Source organism: Poromitra crassiceps (assembly GCF_964638095.1).
Source record: "Poromitra crassiceps genome assembly, chromosome: 2".
NCBI lineage: Eukaryota > Metazoa > Chordata > Actinopteri > Beryciformes > Melamphaidae > Poromitra > Poromitra crassiceps.
In genome coordinates, this window is record NC_139624.1 from 102,416,789 (window position 1) to 102,442,974 (window position 26,186).

The 26,186-nt window shown below is 47.3% G+C and overlaps 1 protein-coding gene across 4 annotated transcripts in view; it reads left to right on the forward strand.

Annotated features, from left to right (window-relative positions):
- LOC310772487 (partitioning defective 3 homolog) overlaps window positions 1-26,186 on the forward strand; it is a 660,426-nt gene that overhangs the window by 622,481 nt on the left and 11,759 nt on the right. For all 4 annotated transcript variants that reach the window (XM_083632305.1, XM_083632307.1, XM_083632306.1 and 1 more), the window contains exon 22: window positions 16,206-16,326. In XM_083632305.1, the coding sequence (XP_083488431.1) occupies window positions 16,206-16,326 (121 nt within the window). The remainder of the gene's footprint in view (window positions 1-16,205; window positions 16,327-26,186) is intronic.

Consider the following 26,186-nt stretch of genomic DNA (forward strand, 5'->3'; position numbering starts at 1 on the left):
TGCTACACAGTGAGATACTCTCTGGTCTTGCTGCAGAGTCATGCTACACAGTGATATGCTCTCTGGTCTTGCTGCAGAGTCATGCTACACAGTGAGATACTCTCTGGTCTTGCTGCAGAGTCATGCTACACAGTGAGATGCTCTCTGGTCTTGCTGCAGAGTCATGCTACACAGTGAGATGCTCTCTGGTCTTGCTGCAGAGTCATGCTACACAGTGAGATGCTCTCTGGTCTTGCTGCAGAGTCATGCTACACAGTGAGATACTCTCTGGTCTTGCTGCAGAGTCATGCTACACAGTGAGATGCTCTCTGGCCTTGCTGCAGAGTCATGCTACACAGTGAGATACTCTCTGGTCTTGCTGCAGAGTCATGCTACACAGTGAGATGCTCTCTGGTCTTGCTGCAGAGTCATGCTACACAGTGAGATGCTCTCTGGTCTTGCTGCAGAGTCATGCTACACAGTGAGATGCTCTCTGACCTTGCTGCAGAGTCATGCTACACAGTGAGATGCTCTCTGGTCTTGCTGCAGAGTCATGCTACACAGTGAGATGCTCTCTGACCTTGCTGCAGAGTCATGCTACACAGTGAGATGCTCTCTGACCTTGCTGCAGAGTCATGCTACACAGTGATATGCTCTCTGGTCTTGCTGCAGAGTCATGCTACACAGTGAGATACTCTCTGGTCTTGCTGCAGAGTCATGCTACACAGTGAGATACTCTCTGGTCTTGCTGCAGAGTCATGCTACACAGTGAGGTGCTCTCTGACCTTGCTGCAGAGTCATGCTACACAGTGAGATACTCTCTGGTCTTGCTGCAGAGTCATGCTACACAGTGAGATGCTCTCTGGCCTTGCTGCAGAGTCATGCTACACAGTGAGATGCTCTCTGACCTTGCTGCAGAGTCATGCTACACAGGAGCAGCGTTTGCACTGCAGTATGTAAGAAAGAACTTCAAATCGGCTTCTGTTGCGGTGTCTTTTTTCCTCATTATTTTTTATTAGCGGCCCAGACTTACTAATTTAAGCTAATGAACATTAAAGCATGTAATTATGCCAGATCCCGGTTTGCACCCGATGGCCTTTTCTTTTCCACGCCTGCCTTATTGAGTGCCAATGCTCGTGATTAGCATGTCGGTCACAGGGAGAGCGGTGGCTCGCGGTCGTGATGATAATTGAGATAATAATCACAGTCAACTAGATGAGTTTATGTGTGAGAGGGTTGAAGGGGGGGGGGTGGCCTAGCTGTCACATGGGCTTTTGATTGATTGATGTCTGATGCGAGATGATGGATGCGTGCTCACATTAGGCCGAGTGACGGGCCTGTTGAAGGCAGCGTTACGGCTTCATTAAGGTGGAAAGCCACAGTGGCCATAGATCATGGCGGTGACAGGCCAACATTCTGTCTCGCTGGGCTGATAATGATGTCATGAATGCCAGGGTCACAGGTTGAAGGGGCATTAACATATGTAAGGTCGATGGCAGATAGCGGTACTGGCTGCTTTCTTCTCTACTCATCTGATTTACTCCTATGTATGCTGCACTGCTGCAGTAACATTGAAAGATTGCTGGTTGGTCTGATCAATTGTTGACTTATTGTGTACTAGTATAGATATAGTTCATTCAACACAGATTGTTGATGTCATATACTTTTCAAGATTCAAGATTTTTATTGTCACTCCATGGTACAAGTATCACGTGTGAAATTCTTGTGCTGTGGACTCCGTTTACAACATAGTACAAATAACAGGGCATATGAGTGCAAAAACAACAAGAGACACAACAAGCAATAAGGCAGTGTAGTGATAAGACAAGTCAGAGACAGTGGCATATTCACTGCACATAGGTGCACATGTCATGTGCATACTTTAGACGTGCTTAAACATTTTAAATTCGGCGTATTTGACATACAGGTGCAAATAGCATATTCCTTATTAAACATACAATTAAACATTAGACATACGTAATGGTAGCAGCTACAGTACGGTACAGTACGGCTACTACACTATTTGTGTATGTTAAGGAGTCTCGTGGCCTGCGGGAAGAAACTGTTCCTCAAGCGATTTGTGCGTGCTTTTGGAACCCTGTATCTCCTCCCTGAGGGTAACAGGGAGAACAGGCTGTTGTGGGGATGGTTTGTGTCTTTGATGATCTTCAGGGACCCCCTGAGGCACCGCTGTTTATACAGTTCATGCAGTTCTGGCAACTCACATCCTGTTACGTGCTGGGCCGCGCGTCTCACTCTCCGTAGCGCCCTGCGCCCTATATGGATGTCAGTCAAGGAGGCTTCATATAGAGAGAGGGATGGGAAACAAATCGTTCCAAGCATTGTCATGTGAACATTGATTATCGTCTTTTTCTCTCTGATTCCCTCGTTTCTTCCCTTTTTATAGTCTCTCTTGTTTGTCCCCCCATCTGTCAGTATGTGCCAACCTCCTGACCCGCGCATTGATTATTACACAACATTGATAACCTAATTGAAACGATGCCCTCGGCCTGGGCTTTTTCCGCCCGTCCCTCTGCATGGCCATTACCGAGGGTCGTGACCCCTGACCCCCCTCCCCCCTCCCCCCTCCCCCTTCCCTCTCTCTCCGGCTCCCACAAGAGGTTTCTCCGGGCCTTAATCCAGTAATGGAGGGGAGAGAGGAGAGCAGCCAGCGCGGGACACCAGGGGATGGTGGGGTGGGGGTTCCATTCCCTTCCTCTGTCTCTCCTTCCACTCCCCCCCCCCCCTCCCCTCTCCTCTCCTCTCCACTTAGAGCTGGGACCAGCTGTGCCGAGAGCAGGGGAAAAAATCATTGGGATCCATCTTTTTAATTCTGCTTTATTACTCCCACTATCAATATTGTTATTGTTTAAAGTGGCCCCGGCCCCTAGCTGGGCGCTGACTGACGGGCTTCCCGCCGTGCCTCTCTCGTTAATTATGTATGGAGGAAGTAGTGGCGGCGCGGGGGGTCAGGGAGGGAGAAGACTTAGGGGCTGCTTGTGGATGGGATGGCAAGGAGGGCTTGGGAGGGCTGGTGTGAATTATTTACCAACGGTTCGTGGCTCGCCCACTGAGCGTCAGACATTGACATTTGGAAAGGGAGTGATTGTCTGCATTCAGCACAGCGCTGGGCTAAATGACATACGTTACGGGTACTGTACAGGCCTTCCAGAAGGAGCCAGAGGGACCTGGCTTCCCTCACTGAAGACACAGGGTAAATGACATACGTTACGGGTACTGTATAGGCCTTCCAGAAGGATCCAGAGGGACCTGGCTTCCCTTACTGAAGACACAGGGTAAATGACATACGTTACGGGTACTGTATAGGCCTTCCAGAAGGATCCAGAAGGACCTGGCTTCCCTCACAGAAGACACAGGATATATCTGCTCAGCTGGTTAGCTGCTAATGGGGCTAAAAAGAGAAGAGAACATGTGGCCAGAAATGCCGCAGTGGAGGACTAAACCTTCCAAACTATCCGGTCCCGCTGGAAATCATGCACCAGATGTCAGATGATACATTTCTGAATACATATGTAATGAATGGCAAATGCACCGCCATTACTTAAGGCCCATTTGAAATCTAATATTAGCCTTTCATTCGGCTAGCTAACCAGTGAGTGTGTCTCTCTGCTTTTGTGCTGGAATAGTAAGCGAGTGAGAGAGGGTCAGCTGCATGCGCAATATCTGCAGCTGGAGTGGATTCATCTGTTCATTCACATGCTGATTCCTTTGCATACATTTGCATTAAGCGAACCATAATAGTCATTCTGTTTGATTATTGCATGTGGAGATAGTTCCTTTGATATGAACAGTACATCTACAGTAGTCAACCAGACATGAACTAGTGGGAGAAGGTGAATTTACCACCACTTGAGTTTTGAGATGTTTTGAATGGCACTGGATGAAGAGGAGCAGGGGTGCTAGCTGGCAACACAGACTTGTCTTTATGTGAATATTCCCAGCCGTCCACCCTACTCTGTGTTTTTAGCAGGAGCTCACCCCCAAAGCCCGTCTTTGAATTAGCCTCTCGCCAGCCTGGCTGTTTTCTCTGCTACTGTAGCGCTCTTGTGCCAAGCTGTGCTCAAAAAGCTTGCGCCTCTCTAATCAGCGGCCAGCGGGTATTCCAGCACACAAGAGCAGCTGAAGGATGAGACGCTATCAAAACATGCAAGGCAAAAAGCGAGTTGCGCCGAGGTCGTCGGCTAAGTGAGAGGGGGGGCTTTGGCAGGGGGTTGCGGGGCTGCACAGCTGTGTGTTGAGCTCAGCCGGACCTGGACAGGCAGGTTGGAGACCGTTTCCATGAGGGTTTTTTGGCAATACACCAGGACAGAGAAACATGGAGGATGATCAGCAACCCCCCCCCCCCACCCCCGTATCTCTCTCCTCTTCCACCTCTTCAAAACTTTAAAGCTTGCTAAATCCATTAGTCTGGCAGGTTTTTCTCCCTCTGTCAGTTCCCTCCGCCTTGCGCTCTCAACAGTTTACTCACTCTCATCCAGCAGGTTGTTAAACTTCAGACTTGGCGTCCATTTTGCCCAAAGCGTTTAAGGCATCTGCACTTGGCTGGAGAAGCTCATCACGATCCGCCCGGCTCCTCGTTGTCTAAGCGCTGACGATCGTCTAGCCGGCTCCTCGGGCAAATTCTTCATCCCCTTTCTGGCTTAAAACCTTTCGAAGGTGACCTGTCCACCATACCAACCTCACTCGGTACCAAGGACCGTTTAATTTGGGGTCGCTTAATGCAAAATGCAGTGACAAATTTCATATTTCATGGAGCAAAGCTATACTTAGACCAAATATTTTGGTGCCCGCAGGTCCATAAAGGAGTATATCAAAGGCCAGAGTCATAGTATACCATCATCTCGCTTCTCGCCTTCTCCCTCTTAGTGTCAGGCTAGCTGATATCTCATAAAAGCTGTCTTTAAAGGCTGATGGCCTCATAAAAGCAGAGACAACCTGTTTAGATGGATACTTTAGCCCATGGCCTTCACACCTCTTCACTCTCCTTACCCAGAAGTGGAATGTTGACGTGTCAGATGCCCCTATTCAACTTATGTAGCCACGCCCATTTGACCCGGTTGTGTGGTTGTGTCACGACTTCCGGCAAAAAAAAAGAAAAAGGCCGGCTGCTCCAATATCATCTAACTCTGAATTAACTAATAATTTAGCCGATTGTATGTAACATACCGAATAAAAGCAAACGACAATGTCTAAGAATTCCATGTAACTGGCTCGTTAATTCTCGCATTCCAGGGAATTACGTCAACGTCTGCAGGTCTTATAGACGTATGTGGCTCGCGCTGCGCTCGGAGGAGAGAAAACCATCTGAAGCTTTCTTTGTTGGAGTCCAGGTATGTTTTACAAGAAAGTGCTCGTCATTGTCGACGATAACGTTATCTGACCTGGCTAACAGTGTCATACTCGCTTGCTTGCTGTGTACCGAGCTCAAAGTAGTAGGCTACGTTCTTTGTTTTACCCCCTGCACAGTCCGTTACAAAAACAACTTTCTTCTTCTGACATTCTTTTGTATTTCGTGCCGTGACCGCCGGAAGTGTTAACACAACCCGGAAGAATTTGGCCCACCCCCGTCCGTGTATGAACATAAGGTGAATAGGGCAGCCAGCCATGAGACTATGCAGTACAGAGGTTATCACAAAATGCTTCCGACCTTTTGACTTGACACATCCATGCTGTTTTAATACAACTTTGAAATAAAAATGAATGGATGCAATATTAAAAGAAGAAAATGACACGTCTGTTATTCAAACAACAAATGATTTTATGGACTAAGTTCTCTACACAGCATTATCTAGAGTGTTTGTAAGGGTGTAAGTGAATGTTTGTGTGTATGTGTTTGCTAGCATCTTTGTGCATGCGATTAGCTTCCATCATTAGCATGCAGCGGTGGCATTGCTCTGAACTTTGTGTACGTGCATGTGTGTAGTAGGCCTGTGTGTGAATACATTCGGCAGTCACAGCCACACTCCGAGCCTCTCTCTCTCTCTCCCTCTGAATCGATGGGTTGGGATTACGGGCCTTAACATCAAAGTTCATCTCTTTCTTTATGGAGGTTGCAGCTGTCAGTCAAAAGCTGCCTCGCTCCTTTCTTCCCAGAAAATAACTTATAGAAAAGTTGCCGGTGTTTGTGCTTAAGAAAGTTCTCGGAGAGCCGGTCGCCCATATTAATTTTCGGCTGTGACTTTGTACAATAGCACCGGCCGTGTTTATGTTGTCTATTCTGCCCTTCGGTCTGAGGATATCTTCTCTTCTCTCAAAGAGCCATGGCATTCGTCTTTAGCCTGAAATACTGAAAAGATAGTCAGACATGGTTACTGGTGCTGGATTTAAATTGGGTTACATAGGATTGGATTTGGCACGACTCATGACAAGTAGCTAAATCAATCATGGGTAATGTTTCCTTAGAACGTAGCCTACATGTAGGAGTTTAATCACACTAGTCAACTGTATACTCTGCAGTTATCTGATGTGCTGCTCCATGAATAGTTTACTGTGCTGTATGGGCTCATATATCATTCGGATTTAATGGCCGAGGCATGGCAGTATTTAGAAGTACAAATTTGGTTTTCCTTAATGAAACACACATGGACCACCTGATCTCTGCTGTCAAACACAGCAAGGCTTTTTACAAACTTTGTGAACTAGACATTGGCTTCAAACGGAGGGCCACTGCGACCTCCTGTCTGGCCTTCTTCGTTCTGAGTTAGAGCAGCTGCCATCCGCCTCACAGGATCAGTTGAATAATTGATACATCTCCGGACTGCACCTGAGCATCCGCAACTGTGTTCTTATTAACCTGGAATGTTCCGGCCACAGACTGTCTCTGCCAAAGCATTGCCCAGAGCCATGTAGCACCCCCTTTCCCCCTGCCCTGCTTTAAAGTCACAGGCCGTATGGTGGATGTTGGGAGGGTCTCAAAACAACCCAAAGCACTTTTGGTTCCTCTTTTTCTCTCCCTGAGAGGTCACACCTGTTCTCTTCTAAGGGGGGGGACATTCTGCAATTTCCAAGACTTCATTAAACTAGTGAATATTGCAATGTAAAATGCTAAAACAAAACAGAGACAAGAAAGGACGAGAGGTATTAAAAAACATTGTCGTAAATTGAAATACAAATTTAAACTAGACTGTGAAAATAATAAAATAAATAAGTAAAATAAATAAAAATAAATTACAGATTTTAAAATCAGAGAAATTTCTCTGACATTTCTACTTTTTGGCTGTATCAAAAACGTACCAAACCGTGACACCACTGTGTCGTATCGAACCGAACCGCAAAGCTTGTGACCCGTTGTACCCCTATTGCCTGTCATACTTTTGGTGCTGGGTTCCATTGTCATGGCTCTCTCTTTAGCTGTGCTGGGTTCCATCGTCATGGCTCTGTCTTTATCTGCGCTGAGGTTTTCCTTCCGATCCATCACGTCAGCCTCTTTGTTGAAGGCCTCTCTCATCTTATGTATCCCCACCTGTTCCTTAATGTAGGCCTTCCTCATTATTGCCATCTCCGCCCTTTCCCATTGGAAGGCCTCCCTTTCCATATAGAAGTTGTCACTTTCAGTTCGGTAGGCCTTCCTCTTCTTGCACTGGGTTTTTGTTTCCTTTTTAAAGGCCTCTCTCTCTTTTTCCAAGTTGTCCTTCTCCAACTGGAAGCCCTTCTTCATCGAGCTCATTTGGTCACTCTCTTTTTGAAAGGCCTCTCTTTCTCCAATAAGTCTCTGCTTTTCCAGCTCCAAGTCCCTCCTCAGCTGCTTGACCTCTTCCTCGTCACGCAGAACAAGTGTTTTCTCGCATTCATTCTCTGCAGTGTATTGCTCTTCTTCAGCCTCCATCTCATTCTCCAGATGTTCCCTCATCAGGGTGAGATGATCTATCTGCTGCGCCAGGACCTTTTCTTTTCTGATCCTTTTCCTTTTCTTCGCGCTCATTGTGAGAAGTTGATCTCTGCTTTGCTGCAGCCTCTCCATGTCTTTGTCTAGTGCGTGCAATGTCTATGTCTATGACATCATCAGTGATGTGATATCATCAGTGAGTGATGTCATCAGTGAGTGATAAATCACTGATGAGAAGGATTTATGAGATCACAGATGATGTCACAATGGCTCTGTGTGTAAATGATTTGGGACAGACACTGATGATGTCACAATCATATCATCAGTGATGTAATAAATCACAGATAATGTCACTGTTTAATCACACCATGCATATTGTTACATCATCTGTGACATCATCGGTAATGTCACCAGTGATGATTATTTTATAATGATGTACTCACTTAGGGCCTGTGTCGACCTAGCGTCTTTTCATCAGCTCCGGCGTCTTTTTTCAGTTGTTTCCAATGAGGAGTTAGCGTATGCGGGCGCACACGGACGTCTAGAGAAAGTGCGCTGTGCCCAGCGTATATTTTCAGAGCGTTCCGCCGTTTTTGTGCGCCCGGCTCCCAGCGCTCCCAGCGCTTCCAGCTGAAAATATTTTAACTTTTCAAAAAGAGAGAAACTATCACAACCGAGACAGAAAGGCTCAATTGTGGGGGCAGATTGGCCAGACACTTAATATTTCTGGTGAGTGTTGAGCTAAATCACTGTATGTGTGTTGTTAGCTAATGTTAGCTGTCAGCTATCAAGCTACTACCGCACTGAGCTAACGTTACTTTCAGACTGCTTCCTTACATATTGTGCGCTGTGATCAGCGCTTCCCAGCGTACTTCCAGCATTTAACGGTCGGAAAAAGATGCTAGATGGACACACGGCCTAATCCCTAATTATGAGATCATCGGTGATGACATGACTATAGTGACCTGGCCACCAGGCTGAGGCTTCTAGAACTGTATGACATCATTGGCAACATGGCCACTTTCTTTCGACGACCTGCCCACTTTCTTTCTTTCTTTTGTGGGGATGGACATACGGACAGACCCTCTTATAGATGCCTCGCCGTAAAAAAAAAAAATATTCACGCATACAGTACCCCAATTTTCCAGTTTTTAGGCTGTTTCCTCATGTGCACCTGTATTCCTCAGGTGCACCTGTATTTAGGCTGTTTCCTCGTGTACACCTGTATTCTGGCTGTTTCCTCATGTACACCTGTATTCTGGCTGTTTCCTCATGTACACCTGTATTTAGGCAATCCCTTAAACAGAAGAGACCACATTTGATGAGAGCGATAGAGTGAAAGGGACTGTGTTTGTGGCGTGTGTCCACGGGGACAATAAAACCAAGCCTTGTGTGGTTGAGTTGGGGCAGAGGAGGGGGGCAGGCCGAGCGTGTGCTACTGCAAATGGGGCTTTTGAGATACTGCGGGTCTCTAAAGGGAGCGAGCAGTGAACGAAGACCTGCTTCCTTTCTTTCGGTCTCTCTCTCTCAGCTGTGTGCTCCTATAGTCGAGGGCCCTCCGTGGGTCCCCTCAGGCCAGAGCTGTTTGTTAGTCTCTCACCATAGGGGGAGCGGGTGATGAACGGCACACCGTGGTCCAGCCATGCCGGACTGCCTCACAGAGGGTCTGCCCCCCCTACAGGCGTCGCTCCTCCGCTCCGCCCCCCCGCAAATCAGAGCTCCGTGCTCCCCAGTCATCACCACAGCCCGGGCAGGCACTTCAGATGATGGCCTCTCAGGACCCCCTCATGGGCTGCTCTGGAGTCTGAAAGGAACTATGGAACCATGGCTTGACACGCACGCACACACGCCACAACACGCACGCACACATGCCACAACACGCACGCACACGCACACACGCCACAACACGCACGCACACACGCCACAACACGCACGCACACACGCCACAACACGCACGCACACACGCCACAACACGCACGCACACACACACGCCACAACACGCACGCACACACGCCACAACACGCACGCACACACGCCACAACACGCACGCACACACGCCACAACACGCACGCACACACGCCACAACACGCACACACACACGCCACAACACGCACACGCACACACGCCACAACACCCACGCACACACGCCACAACACGCACACGCACACACGCCACAACACCCACGCACACACGCCACAACACGCACGCACACACGCCACAACGGCAGCAGCTACCCCCCCGTCCCGAAGTGGGAATTTTAGCTGGCGCGGCGCCAGTGTCGGTGCATCAGTCACAGGCGGACATGGGTGAAGTCAGAGCCTGACAAATCCAGGGTCTTATCAAGCCTCTGTCCAGCCTGCAGCTGTCACTTAGGGTAGTGGGAGAGGGTGAGGGGGGGGACAGAGGGGAATTCATGACCTATCCCTGTAGCCACAGAGGAGGACTGAGGCATGGGAGATCAAATGCATGAGAAGACAAAGGAAGAAAGGACAGAGATAAGACATGAAAAAGAAAGACATGCAGAAAAAGAAAGTGTTACAGCGAGAGAAACTTTGTGATGGGCTAAAGGGAGAGAGAGAGAGAGAGAGAGAGAGAGAGAGAGAGAGAGAGAGAGAGAGAGAGAGAGAAAGATGCTGGGACGGAGAGCACTATATGCCGCAAACACTTCCATTTGATTGTTGCAGAAATCATGGCAGATCGGCCGATATCTGTTGATTTCCTCTGAAGACTAGAAAAAAGTGTTTTATCTCCGTCCCTCTCCCCTTCAGAAATGACCAGCGGTAATGCAGATCTAATCTTTTTCTATCTTCTCCGTGGGTCCCAAAGGCTGTCCATCCGCACCAAAAAAACACCCCATCTTTCTGCCTTTGAAATAAATGAAAGTCCACGGGGCTATGGAATAAAGATGAGCTAAAGCCTTTGACTTGATGCAAGATTGCCAAAGGGGGCTAACTTAAGAAGTCCCCCCCCCCCCCATCATCTGCTGCATGGAGATATTGAGGCCAGAGCGAGAAACCAGATAATCTGATAGAATTTCAATCGACAGTGATCAGATAAGAAATAACCGCCTGTCTGATTTTAAAGTCACACAGAAAGCCCCAACAGTTTGGCCTTTGCTTTAGTTGGAAATGAACAAATCTGGGACACTCTCCTATCAGACAACTCTCAAATCTCCTGTCAAACCTCCATCCAGTGAAATTCGATCCTCAGGATTATAACGCTCTGTTGTTCTCACTCTGATTGGCCAAGGCCGACCCGCTGACCTTTCGAACGGTCATATGACGCATGCTACACTCTCTCTGATTGGATTAGCCCTTTATTGGCCGGTGGCGGTGTTTATGGGGCATGCCGGAACTTCGGCAACTCGCGGCTTTGATCCAACAACAGCAGCAGTGTAGAGGGGGGCTGTGGCATAGTTTGCATCCTGGCCTAAGCCTTGTGGTGTGTGTGACATCTGCCAAATCCTCCAGGATCAAAGGATGACTATTACGCAGACGGGCGTCCACACACCCCCACCGTGGCCTTAGAGAGTGCATGACCCCTGTCAGCAGGTCAGGTTTAAGAACACAGGTGCGCACACACACACACACACACACACACACACACACACACACACACACACACACACACACACACACACACACACACACACACCTAACTCAGTTCTCAGTCTCCATCCACTTCGCTTAACTAGACACTGAGCTCTTTCTCCCTGCTTTCCTTGTTAAAACTGGGTGGAAACAGTGCAGTGCAGTACTGTACAAAAAGCTGCACTGCAGAACCAATCCAGAGTGTTTAGGGCGGCCCTTCCTGCAGAATGGGCGGTGACATGCAGAAGTCGTGTCGTGCAGAAGGGGCGGTGACATGCAGAAGTCGTGTGGCTGTAAATATGGATAAAACGTAATCAAAGAATGTAACGTTGTGCTGGACATCCATTTTCACTGTTTTAAAAAGCTCCCTCCGTGTTACAAAGTGTTTCGCTGTATCTCAAGGTTGTTTCACTGTGGAGGAGAGAGGGATGGAGGGAGAGCGCCATTTCCGGTAACGTGACAAAGGACCGGCCATAGGTTTGCTAGCGGCTGTTCTTGTCGTATTTTTGACAAGAAGTCCCCAGACGATTGGTAGGCAGAGAGAGATCTCCAATATTGTGTGGGAGCAGAGACTACTTTCCATGTTCTCATGCTCACGCTCTTTCCATGTGCTTGTGTATAAATCTTTGTAAGGTGCTATGCCTATAAGACCATTCAGCATTGTTATTGTAAGGTGCTATGCATATAAGACTATTTGTTCACAAAGCTCCATTCATCACCAGCATAATAACCTCTTGGCTTATTTTTCGTTGCTTCTTGGCGTTTTCTACTTAGTCCCCTTATTGCGGTAGTGGTAACCTCTTTATTATGTGCATATTTTTCATAATGCAGTCTTATTAAGGGGAAGGAGGAGATGGTGGAGGGGGTGAGGGGAGGGCTTGTTGCTGTAGTTTGACCTGCCTCTTCATGCCTGTGAATTCACAGCTTCACCCCTCACAAATAAGCTTTAATGCCAGCTATAAATACATTACGGCGGTCATGTGACTTTACGGCGTACAGAGCAAGCGTTTGTACCGTACAGTATGCGAGGAGAAATGGGGGAGAGCGACCATGTGAGTGTGTTAGTTTCTCTGTCTGCCTGTGTGTGTGTGTGTGTGTGTGTGTGTGTGTGTGTGCGTGTGCGTGCGTGCGCGCGCGTGCGTGCGTGCGTGCTCGTGCGCGTGCGTGCGTGCATGCATGCATATGGGAGAAACGTGGCCATGCTGAGAGTCCAAGCGCTGACATTTCAGCCTGGGAACACACAGATGAATATTGAGCAAATCTCATTAGAGGGCAGAATGATGCTGGCTTGGAAAATGCTGTGGCATATGGATACTTTATCTCCCCAATGCACTTTAATTACTCGGCGACTGGCATCCCATTTTCCATTGACTCCCATTTCGGAGGAGGGACCTTGGGAAAGACTGCAGTGGGAGCACGGCCGCCGCACGGTGCTCATGCGATCACGATGCAGACGGCCTCGCCAGACACTCACACAACCTGTGACCTTCTTGCCTTATGCACAAACACATGGCCTGTAGCAAAGCCAATGCACAGCGCTCATTCATATTCCCTCATACGCATCCATCACTGTGCCAGGTGACACATTCATCCTAATCTTCTGACGTAAATTGCTACCAGCTTTCTCCCCCATATTTTCTCCTCTGAGGTCTTGTTCTGCAGGCCCATTATGGACTTTGATGTATTCAGGAGGGTATTTATAAGCGGTGACACCTGATGCGTCGGCAACGATCGCGCTGACTAATTGCGCATTGAGGTGCTTAAGCATTCTGGAGCTCTCGGGGCAAGCAGCCGAATCCATCTTCTTTATGTATGGAGATACACAGGGCCGCTGTGGTGTGGTGCCTGGCTGCTGCTGCTGCTGCAGGGATGCTGGGCAGCTCCTTGACTCTTGCTCCTCCCCAGCTCCCCGCTGCATTTGAATATCTTTGTACTGGAGATATCCCACCGAGCGTCCTCAAAAAATCCCAGCAACTTTGAACCGCTGTGGTGGGTGGAGGCCGGAGAGGAGAAGCCCCTGGAGATCATCTAGATAGTGTGCAGGCCTCCTTTGAACTACCATGACAAATTCACCCCTCGTTCGATTCCCCCCTATTCCTCCCGGCCGCTGCTCGATGCAATTTCCATTTGTAGCCCTTTGAAAAATATATTGAAGTCCCGCGCTGCCATTTCTTTAATTTGCCTGGAGATCTTGTCTTGGCTGATCTTCTCCCAGCTGCCCCGCACCCCACCACCACTGCACTGGTTCTCCAGTTACATTAGCAAAGCAGCCCTCTCTCTCTCAGATTGATGCTTTAGTGGGTGAGAGAAGGGCAATAGGTCTTATTGTGTAGTGAGTGTATATGGAGTCACATAGGCTTGTTTATAGCCTGGGTTGCGGCCCTGTTTCTCGGGTCCCCAGCTGGCTCCCCCCCTCCAGGTTCCTCTAGGCCAATGGTGCGTGTTATAGGTGCTGATGGAAGCACTGACCCTCCCCGGAGGGTCGAACCCAGAAATTTTACGAGGCTGTTTGTTTGGACTCAACGACTGGTTCTTCTGTACGACCAGCCTAAGGGATTAAGCTAATTGCATGCACTGGAGTTCTCGTATCCATCTTTGCATCCTTTTCCACCCATTACAATCATGTCAAGCCTCTCTCCCGACATGTCAACACGCGGCCCCAATGTGTTTTAGCAGGCTTACACTCGGGGAGCAGCAGGAAAATTCTTTTAGCTTTGCAGATGTGTTGTCTTTCCGTAGCAGTTTCATGCTCCGTAATGTAGGACATGTGTTTGTGTGTGTGTGTGTGTGTGTGTGTGTGTGTGTGTGTGCGTGCATGCATGTGTGTGTGTGTGTGTGCATCTACCTTGCAGTTGAGGTGCTGTTGCCCCCCCCCCCCCCACACACACAGACACACATATCTGTGGGGAAACCTGAGGGAGTTCTGGTGTTTTTTGCATCAGCAAACAGTTAGATGAAAGTCGACAGATGGACTTGCTGCTGTGCATATGGAGCAGATAACGTTGGTATTTGCACAGAACAGACTGAGAACAGCAAAATACACTCTTCCCGTCTTCCCGGAGCTGCAAACATCTTGCATGGCTTTGTGGAACTCTTAACAACGCCAGTGTTTTTAGCTTAAATGAACACTGACTATAATTCTGTTAAATGATAACAGAATCACATGTTTAATGAGCCTGCGTTGTTGTTATAGTATTCCAAACGAAAATTGAAGACACCAAAGCAGATGGAGGAGAATGGTGTCTGGTGTATATGTGTTCTGTTAATTTCTTTAACATTGGATTTGCCATTCAAGCCAACTCATGCAAACAGAAATGGACCATTGACAGAAATGGACCATTGATTTTGCAATGAACAGTAATAGCAGGATTGCAGCATCACTCCCCCTGCATAAAAGCATAAGCCACCTCACACGCCAATGAGCCACTTAATTGCCCTCATCCACATAAAAGGCCTAATGTGCGCTCCCTGCGCTGCCATACACATAATAACACTATAGGAAACAAATGGGATATCACTAATACAATTGATTTTGATCAGGCCGTACAAATCACAGGACGACCGCGTCTCACCAAGTGCTATTCAGGGCCGTGCACCGAGCCCTGCACCGAGCATCCTTTACGAGCTGCTACTTAGTGTGCTTTTAATGAAGCTTGATTGGCAGCGCGTCCTCGTGCCCATTATCATCACAAGGATGTGCTCGCTCTAATCTGCAATTATCGGCGTAATTGCGGCCAGAATCCTCCCAGCCTAAAATAAGCAATCACTTCCACCGCTGGTGTGCCACCTGTAAGTGCCACTCAGGAGGACGCACACAATGACAGGGGGGTGACGGGTAGCAGTGTCAAGCGTCCATTTTGAAAATGTTTTCTTTCTCTCTCTCTTTCTCTCTCACTCCACCCTTCCGTCTGCCCGTACCTTTCTCTCTCCCCTCCCCGCACTCTTCTGTTCTTTCCTCCTGACTTCCTTTGCTTTCTTTTTCACATGCACTTGCTGAACCAAGAATACCCTGCAATTTCCCTCTTCTTTATCTATCCCACTCCCTACGCCCCCCCCCCCCCCCCCCCTCCCCCAAACTCCCTCACCCGCCTAACCTTCCGTCTTCCTCTTCCCCGCGGTATGCATAAGCGCGGGCCTATTATCAAGCCGGTTGTCTCATCATAATTATGCGTTTTGTCATGTGCTGCCTCTGTTGCTGGTGATAAAAGGGGAGCCTGATTAAGCTGAGGGAAGGCTATTGATTCCTATTGACAGTTCCCTCAAAGCCCTTTAATGAAGGGGATGTAAATGAGGGTTTTCCACAGTGCAGTGTTTAATGACTGCATCCCATAATGGGCCGGTATTCTCCTCCCGTCTAAGAGGGACATGCATCACTCACAATGGCGCACGAGGGACACATTCTGTTATAGGGATGTTCAGGAGGAGCGGCTGGAGGTGGAGAGGGGACGGACGGTGGGAACGGGGGAAAGCGCACACGCGCATGTCAATCAGTTGCACAGACGGGAAGATCAACGGATCCAACAGATCCTGGATATGCAATTTGAGAGGGGTGTCACTGGGTGGGCGAGTGAATTATTTACATATGAAGAAGCGTCTGTAATTAGCCTGGATCCAGACTCCTGGATCGCTTTTCAGATTTTGTCAAGCGATTCAGAGAGTGTGTGGTGTTGTTCTAGTTGTTCCCTCTCGGAGAAACAATCGAGCCAGTAAGAGCCTTTGTGAACTCGGGCCTAGCTGGAAAACAACGCTTAATAACTCGCGTTATCTCTGTTCCTCTCTTTATCTCCCAGCACTCAAATGGCTCCGAGTAACCATGACCGGATACAGAGGCTGAGGCACGAGTTCCAGCAGGTCAAGCAGGAGGACGACCCCGAGGAGCGCCGGCACACCTACAGCTTCGACCAGCCCTGGGTGAGTGTCCCATGGACCCCTAAACACATAACCCCCCAAAATACCCTGGCTTCAGAGCTCCGAGAAGAAACACAATCACACGCACGCACACGCACACGCGCACACACACGCGCGCACACACACGCGCGCACACGCACACACACACACACACACACTCCTCCCATATACCCCTGGACACTCAAATCATGTCCAAGGCCCCCGGCCGCTAAATGGATTCCCTCCACTTACCTCAGCTCCTTTCCTAATCCTTTGAACCCACTCCCACATTTACTTCTCTGCCAGTCTGTCTGTCCGGATGTGACCCGAGCTCCCCGGCCTCAGTCTGTCTGTCTGTATGTGACCCGAGCTCCCCGGCCTCAGTCTGTCTGTCCGGATGTGACCCGAGCTCCCCGGCCCCAGCCAGAGTTGAGAAGTACGCTACTCTGTAATATGTTACTGTAACAAATCACTAATAATATTACAGCTACCCATCCAAACTGTTATTGTTATCATTATTGTCGTTATTCACCTGCTCTGAACATCAGATTGAAGTTGAATTATCCAAAAAAGGGGGGGGGGGGGGGGGATTATCCCCACTCCCCACTTTATTTGATCTAGCCCAGACGTAAACACGACATTAACGTTTGTTTTCTCCGGCTGATTTGTCTGAGCCAAAACATGGCAACACTATGCTTGAATGCTATTTGTTTCCTCTGATCATTCCCAGGAGAGGGAATTTAGTTTGCCCAGTCTTTGAAGGTAAGAGAGGATGCAATTTGCAATTTTGGCGGCGTAACACAAAAGCATTAGAATAAGTAGGCTACTGTAATAAATCACTCCGAGGGACGAAGAAGTAAAGTAATATATATTACCTCTGAAATGAGTAAGAAGTAATTTACTGAGCTCAACTTCTTGAAGCGCCTCCTTCCTATGACATTGTCACCATTTCTGATACTAAACCCTGAATGTCTGCCAAACTGTCAAGACGCTTGTCACTAAAACTTCTGCCAAATTTCTACGGCTTAGTGCTAATTTCCGGGTTCGATCTTTGACCTGGAACGAATTGCTAATTACTCATCTTTGTCTGCGCCATTTCTGCCTTGTGGAAATATGAGCCACTGTGGATGGGAGGAGGAGAGGAGAAGAACAGAAGGCAGCCCATTTGATGGCAAGTGACTATTCAGGATTTGGAGGCAAATAGGGGTTAGAGAAATTGAAGACACGGTACTGCACTCTTCATTTTAATATCTATTAGACTTGATTATAGGGATTTTCAAAATTAAAAAATGAGCATGTTTTTTTTTACCGTTTTCTCCTCCATGATTGATCTGTTAACAGCAATGGGATTTGCTCCTCATAATTGCAAAAATGTAATCAAGTTAATTCCTTTGTTAATTTATTCAGACGTGGTTTATCACATATTCCCCCACGCTGTGCATGAAAAGTTTAGCTGTTCTTACAATGCAAGTAAGGTAGCTCGTCTGTGCCACACTGCCTTTCTTTGAGGACAATGTTTCCATATACAATCAATCAATCAAACCTTTATTGACAGACACTTGGTCCATAGATGTCACATACACAATTACAAAAAGCATGTAAGAGCACAATAAAAGAACAAAACAGTACCATACAGTACCATATAACATGCACATTTAAGTAAGAGCTATCTACTGGTTTTGTTGTAATTCATATAACTCCTCGGTTCATACTTTGTTTAAGGTCAGTCATCCTTTTATCTTCTTGAGGAATGCGAGGAACACTAATGCAGCCAAACACATATGTCTAGCTGGCCAGGAACAGGTCATAGGTCAAATAATTATGTGTCTTTTGTGATGTAATGACTTGAGAGAGACATGTTGTTTTTTTCCCTGTGACTTTCTGACCTGGGCGTGGAGGAGGGAGCCATGTGAAAATATTAGTGGCTAATTATGGCACTGAGTAGAACTATCTCCTAAATTGTGGGGTCAGAATGTCAGCCCTTGAAGTTGAAATATTTGGCATCCATGTCCCCCCCCCCCCTCTCGCAGTTCCATATATTATCAGTGTGTCCAGAGAGTCCAGCTTGACAATTAGATGGGTTTGGAATGGATGTCTGACATGGGAGGCATCTTTGCTTGCTTTCCCTCACTGTCTAAATGAGCGTGACGTGGGTTAGATAGAACTTTGCCTGGAGGGTTTGCCTGGGATCAGCCATGACACCATACCTCCACACCACATTCTTATACAGCGGAAGGCTGCGTGGCTGACTCTATTTGCCCTGGATTAGCTTCAGTGTTAGCCTCGCTGATGGCTCAAAAGCATTGAAAGCCACCAGCTTTCTCTAATGTTTCAACATCTTTGTCTCTCTCTCTCCCCCCCTCTCCCCCCCCCCCCCTCTCTCTGAAGAAAGAAATGTTAACTGTTCAGCGCAGAACAGTCTGTCTCTCTGAGCCTTTCCTAATAGCTTGTGATTGTTGACATTGTTGAGCGTATACCCCAGCTATTCCACTGGTAATAAGATATATGGCCGTCCCTGGAGTATTATTGAAGTCTATTTTATTCCTCTTCTTTCATGTTATTTTAGTCTTGTGAACGAGGCTTCACAGTGGCAGAGCTTGTTAGTGGAGCTACACGAGTGCCCATGTTATGTGTTGACACTGATTAGAGGAACTCAAGTGAAAGCCTGTCATGGTGTCTTCTAAAAGCAAAATGGATATGAAATGGATGAACAGGGTAATCATCTAGACATGAGGTCATGTGAAAAGGAGAGGAGGAGGAGGGGGACAGTGAAGGACTACATAGACTGTCCAATCAAGAAGAGTCATCCAAGTGAATCAGGTCTTTGGAGATGCACAGTGAGAGGCAGGGCTGAGTGGTCAAGATCTTTTCTTAGTGAAACGGAAACTCTTTCTTTCTTCTATTTTTCTGGCATCCTAGCCGTGACACTAGGAATCAGGCTATAATACATTTGACTGTCTCAGTGTCTCTGCTGTCTACAGTACATGCTAAAATGTTGAAGGAAAAAACATCACATCCACTCGTCACTGGGTTTTTGTTCATGAAGTTTTGTAATTTTTGTGATTTCCTACATTTCCCACAATGCCTTTTGATGACCGCCAGAGAACCGGCATAAACTTGTTGCATTCATCTGCAGGTTATGTGTTGGTGGGGAGATAATTAGTGATAGGGACGAGGGTCCCCTCCAATACTGAAATAGACTTAACTGTCCACCACACACACACACACACACACACACACACACACACACACACACACACACACACACACACACACACACACACACACACACACACACACACACACACACACACACACACACAAACAAATTAAATCAACTTAGACACTGCTTATTGCTTGTTCTCAAAGGTACTTTTTTCAATATTTTGACACACAACCTCAGATACACGAAAAGAAAAGTAAGAAAAACCATACACATATCAACATTACAGCATTACAACGTGGTGCTACCAGCCGCATAAGGTGCTTATGTGCTTGTAAGAGATGTTGTACATAGAATCCCACGCAAGGAGTCCATGAGAAATCAGCTGGACGAGTTACCCGTCGCCCCTAACCTCGTCCAAGTAGACCAGAAACAGGTCCCAGATAGTTGAAAAGAAGGTGAAAAGGGGGACGTCCACTCCTTCAGAATGAGTCTCTTGGCGATGGTCATCCAGCATGGGACAAGCATGGGACAATGTACCTTCTAACACCTATGACATAGTGGTGAGACAGAAGGGTAGATCCTGTGCAACCTATGCTTGGAATAATGAAGACGGTGAGTAACTTTAAATTGGATCAGCTGGTGTCTGCTGTTAATTGAGCAGAGTTGGACCACAGACAGACTCCTCTCCCATTTAATTTCAGACAAATCAACACCAAGTTCCCCCTGCCACGCCTCTCTAATCCTCTCAGTGGGGGCCCTGATGCAGCCATCAAACACACAAACACAAATGTAGAAATAGGATGCCTGGAGTGGGGGGGGGGGGCCTTAACAAAACATTTTAAAAAGCACGTTCATTTGGGAGAACTTCAAAGTCACGATTCTTGGATCGAAAATAATCTCTGACTTGTAGGTATGTGAGCCAGGGCATGTTGGGCAACTCAAATGTCCTCCTGAGAAGATCAAAGGATGCGAAATGACCATCTACTGTATGTATAGGTCTCTGATGGAAACCAGCCCCTTCTCATTCCAGGCATGGTAGATTCTGTCTGACCTTGAGGTCAGGAACCTGGCCTATAGGATTCACAACAAAACTTCAATTTGCTAAAGCCCCAGGTTTTTAATGGTACTTTTATTGCGAAATAGATTTGACCACTACAAAACAAGAGCACTGCATACTTCCGTTCACATGTGTACTATGTGTATAGTGCATATCTGCCAACATTAGGCTGTGAAAAGGAGGAAGATTTTCTGGGGTATCGCCAAATGCACCCCACCCCCACAGGAGTGTATCCGTCAGGTCCATCGAAACTCTGTCAGTGATGTGATCCGTGTTCTGTCGATTTATGCTGCATGGTCAAAAAGTGCTTGCACTACCCTATAGGAAAATGCTACCTTATCTGTAAAGGGGAGACTTGTACCCATTTTCATTCAGATATCTTGAGGTGAGAGGTCAAGGGACCCCTTTGAAAATAGTTTTCCCCTCGCCAAAATGTAGCCTAACTTTGGAGCATTATTTAGCCCCCAGCTAGCATGACATGGTCAGTACCAATGGATGCCTTAGGACTTAGCTCATCTAGTTTGATACCAAAAACGTCACTCTGGAGGATGGGAGCACAGAGGGAGAAAGGGTTAAAAATAGAGAGACTTTGTTAAAATCGGGAGTGTTGGCAGTATGAGCTAGTGGACTATGAGTCAAGTACCATTGGATGAGTGATAATGAGTTGCTTATGGCCAATATTGGACACAATCTAAAAAAACACTGTTTTTTTAGGGGAGTGCAGAAAACTGTAAGTGTAGGATGAAGCTCTCTTTAATGCTAAAGGACTGACACCAAAGCCTGACGTTTAGCGTCAATGTTTTCATCAAGCATAGCAGTAGATTTCTCACGCAGTCTACCTTCAGTGCTGTATCCATCTCTAAAGAGTTGTGTGAGGTGTAGCATGTGAACGAGTATAATGGCCGTTCTGTTTGGCCAAGCCAGCATGGGGCCTAAGTGAGACCTCTATGACCTCCACGTTCAAAACATTCAGGCAATCTAATCGCTACAGTATGCAGGTCAATACGTACCACACCGAGGGCCGCACGACTGCGCTTTGATGCACGTCATCCCTGCACAGAATTACAGCCCATAATGGAAGTCATCCGCTCCTCCATACTTGAAATGGGTTGTCCTATTTATACTGTACAGTCATCAGGTTTGCTTGAGCACATGTCCATACTGTGGACACTACAAGTATCCACGGCCACGCTGTAAATATCAGCAAAGGACAGCATCAGCACAGATCATTAGAAAAGGGATTAAAGTAGTGGTGCTTTTGGTTGTTATCTTGGCAACACCCCCCTCCTCCCAATTGTAATACGCCAATTCCCCCTGCCAAGCTGTCCCAGTCGTTCCTCCACCCGCTCTGCTGACCTGGGGAGGGTGTCGTCCAGGGTGGGAATTTCTTCATTTTAGGGGCAAGGCCATCTCGGCTTCGGCGTCACAATTTTTTTTTAGGGCACAAGGTCACATGTCAGGGCACAAAGGCAAATGCTCTATTGACATCGCGAAGAGCGATTTTTCTGGAATGTCTGTTAAAATGAGTCAATGACACATCCTTTGCATAGGGCAGGCTACATTAAACTGAGACCACTGACGCTTTTAAAGCAACTGACAGTAGCAGGCTGGTAGCAGGGCACTGCCAAGGTGGCCTTAAAGCAACTGACAGTAGCAGGCTGGTAGCAGGGCACTGCCAAGGTGGCCTTAAAGCAACTGACAGTAGCAGGCTGGTAGCAGGGCACTGCCAAGGTGGCCTTAGGGATCTCAGGGCATCACGGCCAGAGGGAGGGTCAACGGAGGCCTCTGTGTAATTCCCACCCTGGTGTCGACTCTCACATGCTTCCTCCGAAACAGTCGCCAGCCGCTCCATTTGACGTCCTGCCGTTTCACCGGAAGTTACGTAACGCGTGGGAGGATTACACTTCCCCACAGTCCCCCTCCGGTCTGAATAGGCACCCCGACTGACCAGAGGAGGTGCTAGTGCAGCAACCAGGACACGTACCCTAAACTGACCAGAGGAGGTGCTAGTGCAGCAACCAGGACACGTACCCTAAACTGGCTTCCTACCCGCAGACACGGCCAATTGTGACTTCATGGACGCCCGACCAAGCCAGAGGTAACACGGGCCGCGAACTTGCGGCCCTCGTGTTGGTAGCGAGGGAATCTGCCGCTGAACCACCCAGGCACTATTTTGACAACAGCGCTGGTGCTTGGCGCTCATTTCTGTGCTGTTTTTGCACTGCACTTGCCATAGATCACTTATCAGTTAAGCAGTGAGGTGTGTTGCTGTTTGAGGTATGACTCAGAGAAACTTGCAGTTCAGTGTTGAGATGAGCTCCCGGGCCGTGGGTTTGATCCCGGCCCGTGGGTTTGATCCCTGCGGGTTGTGTCTCGGGTGTTGCGGGCTGAGGTGTGACAATGTTGAGGTCAGCCCTGGAACCCCGGCTCCCCCCTAATGGAACAATGATCAGAACACAAGGCCCGCTGTCTATCAGGCAGCCCCCAGCCAAATCACACAATTAGACTGGGCATGTTTTCTCTCTCCCTCCCCGCTGCTCGGCAAGAGAGGGGATTTCCAGATGTTCATCATAAAGTGCTATGTATTTTCCAGAGAGTTGCCTTTTCTCTCACTCTCTTGTCTGCAGCAATAAAGTCAGTTTGCGCTGTGGGTTTGGAGGGCCAAGGAGCCTGACCACACAGAAGATGGTGAGCGCCATGCTGGTGTCTTGGATCAAACAACCAACGGCAGCTTGTAAAGCCCTCATTTATGGGAATTCCTCTTATTTTATTATCGCTTTATCTGCGCCTACCAGGATGCAAGATGTGTATTCAAGCGTTTGTGCTTATCCTAGCTTGTGTTGTGTGTGTTGCTCGTATGTCTGTGTTTGTGCATTCGATTGCGCGCTCCTCACACTTTCCTATGCGATCATCAGTGGTGTAATGTAACGATACGAAGTAATAACACTTCATTAGTAGGATACTTAAGTATTTTTTGGGAGTATCTGTACTTTACTTGAGTATATTTTTGTCAACTTTAATTTTTACAAATACATTTTCCTAAAAAATAAAATGTATACTTTTATACTGATATACTGATGCTACTAAACTAATTTCCCCTAAGCATCTTCATTACTCGTTACTACAAGAAATTTCGTGTATAGCAAGCAGATTTGGTGAATTAGTGCTCCTAGCTTGCAAGTTACGTTAATCACGATGCACAGCCTTGGAGGTGGTAAAGCATATGTTGTTTTCCAACCACTATAAAACACAACAAGAAGAAGCTTTCCACTCAAGCCCAGGCATGTCAGATGTAGGATCGACTGCTTGCTTTTTTACTAACAGCATTTACTTGTGCTTTTACTTTGAATACACATTTAATATCAGACAATTACTTTTGATACTTAAGTATGGTAAATATCATACTTTAGATACTTATAATATTCTAATAGGTGACTTTAACATCTCCCAAAGATAAGATAAGATATCTGTGCTTTTACTCGAGTGTAGCTTTCAGGTACTTACCACTGGCGATCATGCGAAGCGTAACCCGCTTTATCGGGCAGTCACTTGACTTGCTGTACCAGACAGTATAGCTCTATAACTGTACCAGACAGTATAGCTCTATAACTGTACCAGACAGTATAGCTCTATAACTGTACCAGACAGTATAGCTCTATAACTGTACCAGACAGTATAGCTCTATAACTGTACCAGACAGTATAGCTCTATAACTGTACCAGACAGTATAGCTCTATAACTGTACCAGACAGTATAGCTCTATAACTGTACCAGACAGTATAGCTCTATAACTGTACCAGACAGTATAGCTCTATAACTGTACCAGACAGTATAGCTCTATAACTGTACCAGACAGTATAGCTCTATAACTGTACCAGACAGTATAGCTCTATAACTGTACCAGACAGTATAGCTCTATAACTGTACCAGACAGTATAGCTCTATAACTGTACCAGACAGTATAGCTCTATAACTGTACCAGACAGTATAGCTCTATAACTGTACCAGACAGTATAGCTCTATAACTGTACCATAACAGTGTATGGGCCCCCGGCTGCAGCCACTCACACAACACATGACGGAGTGTGCTAGATAACACATACACAAGTACACAGACGCACACATGCCTACACAGCCAGGATGTTTATCACATGCTGCTTACAGTATGTATTGTGTTGCTGTTCACAGATTAGATAGAGAGAATAGAGGGGGAAGAGGACAACAAAGGCAACCACGTGTTATTAGTCTTCTCTGTGCTTTTTGGGCACAGGAGTATTTTTCAGCACTGTTCCCTCACACACCGATCGGACCACTGATACCGTTAGCGGAAGATGGAGTATTTTTGCTCTGGGTTTTGTACCCAAGAGTACTTAAGTCTTAAGTGATATGGAGATAACTCAACAGACTTCCCATTCCTGTTGGTTTCCTGGACCCAGGAATTGGCGGGACCACACTCTGAGACCGGATCCCAGCCCCCGGAGCCGCGACACACCCCCAGTTACCCGCAGAATGGTACTGGGCCGGCTGTTAATAAATTGGCGGAATTGGTCCGGCGCGAGGACTTAAGAGTGAATCATTATCCAACCGGGCTTTTGTCAGGATGTGGTGTTTGACTCCCATTCTCCTGCTTCTCCCTGCGTCGTTCTGCACGTTAGCAGGTTAAATGCCTTCCACATGGCTGTTTGTGTACAGTGCGGCTCGCCCTCTTGAAGCTATTCCCCGCGCGACGGGCTAAAGACACAGCGTTGCGTTGTAAGGAGCGTAGGGGAGTAAAGCCATATGCTGGGACTGAGCCATCGCAGCAACCTGCTTTGATATGTAGAAGTATATTAGGCCTCGGCTCCAATGTTTTGAAGGTCTAAAGCTCAACTCCTTCCCAGCTGTTTTCCCACTTTTTTTTTTTTGATAGCTGCAAATAATTTTCATAATTATACCCCCGGCCCCCCTCCTCCTCAGCGTCTGTGAATGTTCTTCTTATGTTTGAACAGGTGGAGAATCCTTTCTTTTTGCTCCCTGCTTTGTCTGTGACACGACTGAGGAAACGAGGGAGAGATAAAAGCGTGCCGTATTGACATCATTTTTCACATTATTGGATAAAAACGAACACAGACGTCGTTTTGATTCGATTTCAACAAATGTCATGTTTTATATGGCATTGTATTCCAGCGCTAACATGGAATAATCTGATTCTCCTTCCCTGGATAATGCCATTACGCTGACTGATTTTCTCTCCTGCCTATTTCTCATGCATTTCTCTTGGCGTGGCGTCATCCGACTCAAGCCGTCGGCCTTAAACCCAAGTGGCTGGGATACCTCCGGATTCCTCGCCGCTTCCGTTCGGAATCGCGTTCAAAAGTTTGGGTGTGCGTGACTAATTATTTTCTCACCGCCGCGTTTGGCCCCAATAAAATAATTTCTCCTTTCTCCGCAGCCCCTCGCCAGTCCATCTGATATTGGTTTATGCGCTCAACATTTGCTGAAGCAGAGAGACGTGTTGTTGCAGCGGAACCTTAAAACATATGAGGGCAATTCATTTGACACACGTGTAATAGTATTATGTTTTTCAGGGCTCGGAGGGTTGGGGAAGGGACTTGGCGCGGACGCGCAGCGAAATGTAATTGCGATGTTATTACAGCTGTCCGAGCGAGAGAGGGAAAGCAG